This window comes from Pleuronectes platessa, chromosome 15, assembly GCF_947347685.1.
Source record: "Pleuronectes platessa chromosome 15, fPlePla1.1, whole genome shotgun sequence".
Lineage (NCBI taxonomy): Eukaryota > Metazoa > Chordata > Actinopteri > Pleuronectiformes > Pleuronectidae > Pleuronectes > Pleuronectes platessa.
Window position 1 is genome coordinate 6,815,999 of NC_070640.1, and position 11,865 is coordinate 6,827,863.

The 11,865-nt window shown below is 44.1% G+C and overlaps 1 protein-coding gene across 1 annotated transcript in view; it reads right to left on the reverse strand.

Moving 5' to 3' along the window:
• pdlim4 (PDZ and LIM domain 4) overlaps positions 1-11,281 on the reverse strand; it is a 42,903-nt gene extending 31,622 nt beyond the window's left edge. The window contains exons 1-2 of the mRNA XM_053441423.1: positions 11,008-11,281; positions 945-1,096 (exon numbers count right to left, since the gene is read on the reverse strand). Coding sequence (XP_053297398.1) covers positions 945-1,096; positions 11,008-11,100 — 245 coding nt within the window. The 5' untranslated portion in view covers positions 11,101-11,281. The remainder of the gene's footprint in view (positions 1-944; positions 1,097-11,007) is intronic.
• Positions 11,282-11,865: the final 584 nt, after the last annotated feature.

Sequence of the window (11,865 nt, forward strand, 5' to 3'; positions counted from 1 at the left end):
TTATTGTGCATCCTAACGTCCCAAGGTTCAGTGACTGTGTTTACACTGATAACAAACATAAAAGCAGAAGAAGCAATGCCGGCGCTTCCATAAAAGGCAAACTTGGTGATTGTCCGAAATGTGAATTGCTGAGGACCTTGTATCGCGCTGCACCTGCAGCCGCCAAGAAGCAGTGGTCCATTCAATTTAACTTTATTTAACTTAGTTCCAGACCCATACCTAGGTCCAGAGATTGTCTTTAAGAAGAAACAAATCCATTGGGAGGATACTGCAGCGTGTCTAAATGATCTGGCTGCAGATATAAAAAGAGCAGAGTATTGAAGGAGCAGGCGTTCCAAAGACAGAAGGGCTCGTTGTTAAAACATATTGATCCCGGCAGACTACTGCTGCAATGAAGGCCCAACGTGCACACCTCTGAAAGGAGATAGGACAGAGTTGCACTGGTATTATCTAATTTGAGGAGCTGAAGTTGGAATACTTGGAAAACAGCTATCTGTGCTGCCATGACTCATGATATGGAGCCATAAAAATGCCTGCATATTGCGTCATTTATGCTTTAATGCTGTTGCACGAGTGATCTAGTGCACTAGTCCTGTATGTGTATGGAATGTAAGTGTTTGTGTGTTGTTGCTGGTATGGTATGTTGCATATTGGGCGGTATTTTTTTGCCTAGAGAGGCAGAAGTGCACACGCCTGTCCTGGGAAGAAGAAATTAGTGCGTTCACCCGGGTGTCATGTTTCCATCACTGCTGACTGGTGCCGGAGCCAATAACAGCTTGTGTCTACTGATTAGTCATTTGACCCATTTCCACTGCAGAACGTAAGCCAGATGTTTGTGGGTGTTTTTGACCAGTGGATCAGGGGCTTGAGTCATTCTCAGGTTCTGACCAAATGACCGGTGTTGTTAAGTTGCTCTGGTGAGAAAATCCTCGTGTTTCTCGTACCTGATGATGTTGAGCGCGAGCTGCCGAGTGCAGGCTTTGATCCTGTTCTGAGCCTCCATGTGAGTCATGCTCTCTGTGCTGTCGCCATTGATGGCCAGGATGGTGTCGCCTGGACACAGGTCGCCTTGGGCCGCCTTGCTGCCTGCTGTGATCTGGAGACAACACACAAAGAGACACACACTCAGCAATCCGAGCAACACCCAAAACGGCAAATCAAGGAAAACAAGAAAATGCTTTTATAAATGGTGTCAAACTGTCAGGGAGACAGAAATACAAGAAGAGTATTAGTGTGGGATTTTGAACGCAGGGGCCAAATTCAACAAGAGCAACTCTCTTTTGATTTACGTAATATTATGCTGGGCAGCACCTTTGGTTTACATTTTGAAAAGCCAGCAGCGACGGCACTGGGATGTGAGAGGTCGCTCGGAGTCTCGATGGAAAGAACTGGAACTCTTTTTAAATCCTGCAAAAAACTAAAAAACTAACAATCTGCACAGCATCTCCTTCACACTGACAAAAGTCCCATTGATTAACTGGATTTGAACCTTGAACCTCAACTGTCTCTGTGCAACGTCAGATCCACACAAGCATCTGCTCAACACGATATGTCCATATCGCTTTAATGTTGACGATTATCTGGAGACAATGAGCAGCTTCCTCTCTGCGATGCTTCAAACTAGAGAACAAGCGGATGCGCGGACATCTGAGCTCCACAGGGGGGGGGAGAGCGGGCGTCCCACTGGGTATCCCTCACCTTCTCAGACACACTAAGTAACATTTGATAACAATTTTTCTATTATCACACGCACAAGCTGACACGCACAACCGTCCCGGCTGTTTCCAGGCCTGCCTCTGACCGGTCAACAACTCTCATCGTGTCTCCAGTCGCTCTCCGTGCGCTGCAGAGCTATGAAACATGCGAGGATCCGTTTGACTGTGTTTTTCCAGCCATTAACTGTTCAGAGATCTGCAGCAGCTGGATTCGATCGCCCCGGTCGCACTGTTTTTGTAGGAAATTAAAGCATTAATCCGTGTGACACTTTCACCTGAATAACAGCAGGATTGTGCTACTCTCTGCTGCAGATTCAAAGATGCGTAATGGGGATTAAACCAATGTTCATTCAGAACATTTCTAACAGCAACAGGAGGAAGGAGGAGAGGAAGGAGGAGAGGAAGGAGGAGAGGAAGGAGGAGAGGAAGAAGTTTTGGCTTGAGCGGTGACAGCTTCTATGACGGCACCACCTTCTAGGGCTGAAGCTAACAGGTACCTTCACTCCCACATTATTTATTTCTTTATCAATATAATGTTAAAAATTCATCACTGCTTAAAATACCCTATGTCCTATGTCCTCAAATTGCTATAGTCCAATAACCACAAATATTTTTCCATAATATTAAACTGACAGATTAGTATTTATTGAATCATTGTTTCATCTGGCAAACAGCTACAGCAAATATGCCACCGAATAAAAAGAGAACAAGACGGGAACTGTCACTCCAGCCAAAAGGCTAAAAGGACTTGTTTGTATAAATGCACGGGCAACAGATGATTTATGATTATTTTCCAGTTAATAAGCACCTTCCATGTCGAGTGCTGGTGATTAATCTCTGTCCTGTCATCCCAGGTTTTTAAGTGGAAACCTCTCGATGAGCTCGTTCGTCTCCAAACCAGAGCTCCCACTGTCTGACCCCACAACGTCCTCTAATTAACCTATTACCTTGACAGCTGTAGATTGAGACGTATCGTGTTTGGAACAGTGAAACCTTGCGTAGAACTAACACTTTTCCCGTAGTCGAGTCTCAGATGTGATTGGAGATCCGTTCTGGATGAGCAGCAGAGAGGAGGAGGAGCCAGAGAGGAGCAGAGAAACGTGTCCGCTATGGGACGAGCGTTTTAGGAGCAAAGGCTCACAAGTTCACGCTCCATGAAGCACTAACGGCTAAGTCGTGTGATTCAGATGTGGGGGTCCTGATTTACAGCTTTTTAATGACCCCAATGTCCCTGACTCAGTTCCGGCAAGCTCAGAGGTCAGCGGCATTCTGGGAAATGTGCATGAGTCTCGTGGAAAGAAAAGAAAAGACTCTGAACTCACTTGCTTCATCAGCTGCCTTTGCAGAAATGACATAAATCCTAAAACTGGACAAGTATGATCGAAGGGAGGTTGGTTTCAGAATTAATGCTTTTTTAAAGAGTATTCAAAATGTCACTGATTGTGTGGGTTTGAATGTGTGTGTGTTCCTCTACTTATATCTTTGTGAGGACCATTTTAAGCATTGACCCTACAGAATGAGGACATTTTTGGACAGTGAGGCCATTTCAACAGTCCTCGTTTTTGCAATTGGTTGTTTGAGAGTTAAGACTTGGTTTTAGGGTTAAGGTTAGAAAAAGGTTTAGGTTAGGGTAAGGCATTTAGTTTGGACGGTTAAGGTTATGTCAATCAGTGTCCTCACTAAGATAGAAGTAAAAGCATGTCTGGGTGTGTGTGTGTGTGTGTGGTTGGGTGGGTGTGTTTGATTTGATTTGACCCTGGGTTGCGTCATAGTGGATTGTTCAAGTCCATAAGTGAGTACTTCAGGGTCAGGCCACGAATAGTTAAGCATGAATCACACGCACACAAGTGCCCCCCCACACACAAACACACACACACACACACACACACACACACACACACACACACACACACACACACACACACACACACACACACACACACACACACACACACACACACACACACACACACACACACACACACACACACACACACACACACACACACAGTGGTGGTATGCTAAGTGCCATGGCTGAGGTCACCACCAGAGGTTAAACATTCCCCTAACGTTAGGAGGGTGTAGAGTGGTGTGGTTCAGAAGTATCATCATCATCTGCTATATTTACACTGCAGATGTAGTGATGTAATGCTGATGGAGATGTGGAGCTTTAATAATTTGCGTCATTTTCTAATTAATCAAAGCAGCTTTAAAGAACACCCACAAGTTTTTTATGTGTTTTTTTTTAACCGTAACTTTCTATTTTTGTCCTTTTACTAACCTGCAAGTGACAAAAGCTAAAACATCCATTTCCACTTCTTTCACGTGTTGACTGAAATAAGATTAAATTATCCCGAATTAAAAATGAGAAGAGACGCGCGTCTGTGATCTGGGGCGTGTGACTGCAGCTCATAAACAGTTGTCTTGGCTCAAAGGCCGAGGGAACCAGAGTTGCTGTCAACTATGTTTTGGTTTCTGTTGTGAAGCAGAAAAGATAAATAAATTAAATAAAAGTCAAACTTGGCCGAAATAAGAAACTGAATTTATTCCCATTTTCACCCACTTCTCTTACTCAGACAAATCTGCACGAGATCCTGACTTCAGGTTTAACTTTGACGTTACACAACATATACACACACCAGACAGGTCTTTATTATATCATTATACTGATTGCACAAGCAGCGGTTGTGGCTTAGAGGCGGAATCGATCCCACAGAGAGCGACTTCACCGGGTGTTGGGCAATATCAACAGTCCCATCACAATCGGTGACACAGTTAAACGCTACCAGACGGAGCGGTTAGCAAACGACAACCTCGTGTCACAACGAGTCATCGTGTGGCACGCTGACGCCTGGCGAGTGTGGTCTCACTGTGGCCGAGTGTCCCTGTGTCCCTGAGAGGGAGACGGAGGGGGACAGAGGACACAGGTGGACCGTCCATGTGAAAAGTACAGTGCATATTAAAGGTGCAGTGTGACGTCAGTCTCAGGGGAAAGTGAGACTTTCTTTTATGACAAGATTTGAGCCATAAAATCAAAGTGGTGTTGACCTTTAGAGGGTTTTTCTGCGTGTAAAGCACAATGATGAAGCAGGGTGAGGGACGAATACTTTCATTTTAGCTTCTGTTCTGAGTGTTGAATAGTTACTGCTGTTATGAAATTTAAAATGAAGTAGAAGTAGTTCATGAAGAAGTAGTTTATGCTGAATATAGTGTATATGTATGATATAGTATCAGTCAGAGAGCAGTTTGTAGGCACAGACGTCAAAGTTAAACTGCTCTGAACTGGACTGAAAATCTTTGTGGGTTATGTTATAATAATGTTGTTTCCTTAACTTTTCAGTGACCATGTCATCCTGTGTAGTTCATACTGAAATAAGACCATTTAATCCAAAAAGAATGAATGTTTAAACCATTATGATTTTAGTTTTAGATCGATTAGAATATGATCATGAAAATAACAATCTCCCACAGAAAGTGCTCCATCGCAACTGACTGTTACCAAGTTTTCCTACCGCACATAAGGAAATGTAATCACAAGACAGAGGCCTTTAGTGTTTGGATACAAAAAGAATAAACGTTCGAGCTGTTTAGAGCTTTAGTTGGATTTAAACAGGATCGTGTAATCAACAACGTCCCTTAGCCTCTACATCAGTGTCCAGAGGGTTAAATAATATCCACATTCAACCTGACCCGATCATCTAAACACCTCTTGACCTGTAAAAACCAGCTAATCAACTCGTGGTGGGTTATTTCCAAGCTTTGTGAAAGAGGAACCTGTCGCTTCTTAATGTTTTTCTCATGCGTGAATTCCTCAGAGGCTTTTTTTCCCCTTCTCAGCTGGGTGGGATCAGTGAGGCGCACATCTCAACAACAAGAGAGAATAATTCCTGGCAGCGTGTCAGGCGCCTTTGTTTGCTTGTTGGACGCGCGATAGGAACCATGGTTATGACCTTGGTGACGCTTTTGGAGAAGCATTACATAGCTCGGGGTGTGAGTCTCTCGCTGGTGTGTGATTATCACACTCACACAAAGACACTGCGTCCGCCAAGACCAACAGGAAACACGGTCGCTTATGATTTAATTCAGTATGTAAGGTTAGACGTTACTGAGGGCAGGGGAAATGGAAAAGTCACTTGGTACCTAATTGCACTCTGTAATGCATTTGTGTGTCTGTCCAGGATGACAACGTTATCGCTCATCAATGTTACTCATCAATAAACGCCTGGAAATCCCTGTGAATCTGAATCGTGATGTCATTAATAAATCACTCTGACTGGTTCTTGCAGACACTTTCCCTGGAGAGTTTGACAGAGGTCTTTGTCACCGTGTGAAGTTTCAACATGTCCATGAACATGATGCGTGGGGCAAACAAAGACGTGTATGTGGTGATCAACACTGACTAAGAAGACAGGAAGTTGGAAGGGAAGGCACATAAATCAAGACTTAGTTCATAAGATGAGAGGAGATCCAAACTGCCGGCTGCTTTAATGGATGTAATCTGTCACATAATGTTAAATTTATCACCTGCACACTTGAGATGTGTATTGTTAAGGGCCCAAGGAAGAGCAGTGTAGAATATGCTGCTATTTGGACACGTGATATTTTCGATATTAATGAAATTTGAATAAACAGGCGACCAGCGCTTCTTCAGCAGCAGCAACCCGGGACTCATCAATGTGATGGAGTTGGTGAGTTGGTTTTACAACAACGGCAACAAAAACTAATTGTGTATATCGGGAGTTCTGCGAAATGAGTCAAGATTCGCCGGACTTACAGTAAACAGATGAACAGCTCCTTGTGCAGTAGAGGGGTTCTGCATTCCAAACAGACATGTCTAGAACGGGGACTTGTCCAAGTCAATATAAAGAGAAAAAGTGGAGGAACTTCCCGCTTTCATCACAGCCTTCTTACACAAAAGCACTTTGACTATTCAACAATGAAAGACCAGGTCTCGTGTGAACATCAGCTACAGACGTTCATACACCCGACAGCCAGATGAGGAGGAAATAGCTCGGCCACAACCCAAGGACTCACATTGTCTCCTCCGCTTTAAGGACTCAGGAACTTCACATAAAGCTTTGATGACAACAGGAAATTCCTCGTCGGTGCCATGAAGCTGATATCTCTGTTTCTAATAGAGCTGCTGGCATCTCGAGAGGAGGAGCGACGACCAGCAGAAGAAATAGACCCATGTGGATTCAGGTCACATGTTGTGTTTGTGCGGCAGGGAGCTGGACAGATGTATGACGAGAGATTAAAGGGCACAAGGGACATTGAGTTCATGTGATGTATACCCGCTAATGCAATCCAAGTTATAGTTGCTCCTAATTCATGTGCCACAATACACTTGTCTAATCAGCATAAGACACGTGAAGCATTATGATTTGCAATGGCTCAAGCCTTTTCTCTTTAACGCTATAGAATTCCAGAAATTCCACCAGCAAGGGAAAAAATGCTGATACGTGGGGACTTACAGATAAAGAATGACGAAGGACGAGGAAGGTGCAAATACATTAAGACTCTTTTTCTCTCTGCTTTATTCACTCCTTAAAGGATACAATCATATTTTTTACTTTATGCCTGAAGGAGATTTTGGTCTTCTAAATCATTACTCCAGTCTGGATGTGATCCCTTTACCTCTCTTCTCCCATCAATCACAATAAAACCATTACAGGGAGGCATCTGAGGCCTGTGTATGTGACCAGTGGGTGCAGGAGGAGTTCATACAGGGACCGATAACCCCTTGAATGTACATATGAGTGTGTCAATGTTGCTTTAAGATAGATTTGAACCTTTCCTTTGAATCCATAAACAACATTCGACGGTTAGTTTATCAGATTCTCCTACTTTGATAAGGTATCAGTCTGCCTGAGGTTGGACTTTGATTGAATATTGTTGGATTGAAGAATACCAGTTTGAAACATTCTCTGGTTCCAGCTTCTTAAACATGAGGTTTTGTTGGTTTTCTCTTATTTTGTGTCACAGTGGTTTAGTTCTTTCACGTCAGGACGGCTGGTTGAGCAACACACACACTTTGAAGACAATGTGTTTGGATTTTTTGTATTTCACTCACAAAACAATAAATAAAGTACTAAAACAAAAAAAAATCCACTCACCACAAACACAGTTAAAAGAACATGTGTGAAACCCGACCTCTAAATAAGCCACATAAAGTTCGGAGAAAGGAAGCTACGCTGGGATTTGGGTCATTATTTGAACAACACTCAGCTGTAAATTCCTGTCCAGCAGACGACTGTTTGCCCGTTGGCAGGACTGACAGGCGTCCTGCGTCACCCGCTGCCCGGACGTCGGCTCACAAAAGGGGCTTAAACCACAGCTGCCGTATTCAGCGTGTCCTCTCTAAATGCTTCCGCGGTTACACAAGTGATTTTGATATTCCAATACGTCTCTGCCGTTTAACAAGCTGCCACCGCGCACACAGGCATGTTATCAGGGCGAATGTTTCCAGAGTCAAGTAGACGTGCCGTTAACTGGCGGGAGTCCTAATGGGCTGACAGGAGACTAATGGGCCCATCCCGGGACATTATCATCTCAAGCAAAGAACCAGCTGCTGCCAGCAGACCTTGTTTTCTGGTATTTACAACTTTCACTGTCTCCCAGGTGCTTCGTGGCATCCGCTTTCAAGTATGCAGAAATAAAGAGGAAGGGAGGAGATCTGTCAGTCACGCAGAGCAAAAGGTATAATCAGAAGGATTATGTAAAGAACTGTAAAACTTCAAAAGAAACAAAAGGGTTTTTCGGTCTTTTCTGTTCTTCTGTTAGTCTACAGAGTCACATCCTCCACACTGTTCTGGCTTGTACGAAGATTAGGTGATACTAAAAAATCCCCCAAAGAGACATTTTGGATCCTGTAAGACATAAAGCATCTCACTCTGAAACTCTCGCAGACGCACTCCTCGTCTCCCACCATGCATCTCTCTCCGTGTCACCGTTCAACACCCTGTAATTGTCGTCTTGGGCGCGCAGTGTACAACAAGAATGGAACAAGCGTATGACGGAACAAGGAGTTTAAGAGACAGAGCGGCAATGAATCACAAACTCAGAAGGCAAGCAGCTCCCACGACACGAGGCGAGAGGACACTGTTCCCATCACTGAGTTTATTTTTCTAAGTTTCTGTTGAATTTTTTCCTTTGACCAGCTTCTGTGAACCAGAATATGAGACACCATTATAATGTCCTGCCAGTAGAAAGCATTTTGCGTTGTCAGCTGATGGGTCAGAGATACAAAAGGCTCCGAGAGGTGTAATCCTGAGTCTCTCAGCTGAAACGCATGCCTCTGACATTACTTTTTATTCAGCTAAACTCGCCTGCATCACAACAGCTGCTTCCCTCTCTACTTTTCAAGCCAAGATTTCTGGAATCAGCCTCAACCCCCATATTTATTCTTGCAAACAGCTTTTCCATGTTGCTTTTATTGCCACCTTATGCAACTGTCTGCAGAGTGAAACGAGTAATTAACTTCACTGCTGCCGTCATCACTGAATTACGCAATGTTCACACACACACACACACACACACACACACACACACACACACACACACACACACACACACACACACACACACACACACACACACACACACACACACACACACACACACACACACACACACACACACACACACACACACACACAGACAGACAGACAGAACTCCCCCTGTTGCATGCCATGGTTTTTCATATTGGCAGTATATGCAAGCATGAACAGATACTGATGAGTAATTGTGAGAGTGATTACAGTGAAACCGCAACTTGCCTACTGTACAAATTACTACAAGACGTCAGGAAGGTACGTAAAAAAAACTGACACGGCCCGAAGCGGCACAGAGCAACATCTGGTCTTTAACGTAAGCAGTGAAGACAGGAGAGATGAGGCCACAGTGTCGGTTTCACCATTTTTTCCAAATGACTTCTGGTGTTGGGCAAAGACTCAGTTGGAAACTCAGCTCCGTGCAGATAAGTGAATCATGGAGATCAAACCTACAGCGAGCTATCCACACGGCCAATCATATTTAGGTATATTTAGATTTCTGGATTTTTTTATTTGACATTTCAAAACATCCAGCTTTCGTTTCACTTTTGATTGTGAAAAGAAAGTGCGTCAAGCAAACTTTCAGACAACTGCCAAGTATTTACGTCAAATGATTGCATCACACAGCTCTTCTTCTCAGGGATAGGTTTTAAAACAGGGAGCACTTCAGGTGACCTTCAGCGGCCGTCTGCTCCGCTCGGAAGGTCGTTAATTGCCCGACGTAAATCTAAAAACTACACCTCTGGTCTGAAGCGCAAAGGGCCCTGTAGTTAAAGGGCCGGTTTGGGGCCAGTGATGCAGCTGCAGAGCACAACACCTGGAATCCCTCAGCAGCACCACTGAGCACTGATGAAAAACAAATGTCAGCGCCCCCCCCCTTCTCTCTCCACAAGCCCTGCAGCAGCACCGGCCCTGTGTTTACCCAGGCTGGGATAAACTATAGGCTACTGCCAGATCCACTGCCAGCACACTGACTCCTGACCCATATTCCGAGGGTCAGGGAAGTTCACGGAGGTTTGAGAACCGCAGAGTCACCACGTCAACTCACAGATGAACACATGCAATAATAATAATAACAATAATAATAATAATAATAATAACAACAACAATAATAATAATAACTTTTCACCGCCCTCACTCTGTGAAAAGTTTGAAAAATAATATTGAATCGCATTATTTCTATATTAAAAATTAAGTCAAAAGAACCTTTGACCTGTTTGATTTGTTCCTTCTATTGATGATATTATACTCAAATAGATTTTTTGCTATGACAATGATCTTTAAAAATAATTCCACATATATATAATTTCGCATAAATTGACTCTATAGATGAAGTTCACAGACTTTAACCCTTGATCAGCCAATATGACTCAAACCGAACGGGCCACTTCAGCTGCCAGGAATCAGACGCCACCGTCTGTCAGCTTCTCCTAATACGATTACAGTTCCTGCTGCGAGGGATAACGGACCTGGACCTGATCTCAAATCTCATTTAGGATGAAGTAACCAGGCTACGATTTTAGGATGACCCACTTGAGCTTTTCATTTCGTCAGGTAGAAACTTTATGAGAATGAAAACCTTGTAAAAAACACATTTTTGTCATAATTTCGTGCGTAAAAATGTAGAGAGTCTAAAGTGAGCCGAGGGTATGACGAGTGGTTCCGGCGCTGCGTATTTGCGCACATGCTGAATGAATGGACACGCAACGCAGACACCGGACAGTGAAACTTGCACCTACCCTGGAGATGGTTAACGGCGTGCTGAAGTCCCGTCCTCCCACCAGGCGGAAGCCCCAGGGAGAGGGTCCCTTTAGCGTCACGGTGTGGGACATGTTTGGCACGGACACTGCGAGAGGACACACAGACAGACGGATGGACGCCGAGCAGGGACACGGACGCGCTTCCTTGATAGAGTGCAGTGGAAAGAGCCGACGTGAGGCAGCCGGAGTCCTGCGCCTGGAGCTGCTAAGCAACGATGTGCCGACCCTGAAAAACTTTCCTCCTCCTGCCTCAAGTTTAAATAATGAAGCCGCCTGTGACGCGCGGTGACGGCTGGTCCTGCCCCCGGGCTGCCCCCGCTCCTCCTGCCCCGCTCCAGAACGCACTGCGCCGGGTGGGAGGGACGGAGCTTGTTCGGAGGCGTCAACGAGAATCAGCTTCTTGTTCAGCGACAGGTATGAATGGGAGTGATGGGAGTCAGAGAGCTGAACGGAGGTGATCTGTTTACTATGTAGTTTATTTTCCCCATTCTTTCATTCTTTCATGCATTATTTGATTCATTCATTCATTATTTCATACATAAATTAATACACATACACATTTACACACACATGCATAGTCCATAAATACAAACATACATACATTCATTCATTCATACATTCATAAATACAATTACACACACACGTACATACAGTGCCTTGCATAAGTATTCACCCCCTTTGGACTTTTCTACATTTTGTCATGGTATAACCACAGATTAAAATTTATTTCATCGTGAGTTTATGTAATGGACCAACACAAAATAGTGCATCATTTGGAAGTGGGGGGAAATATTACATGGATTTCACAATTATTTACAAATAAAAATCTGAAAAGTG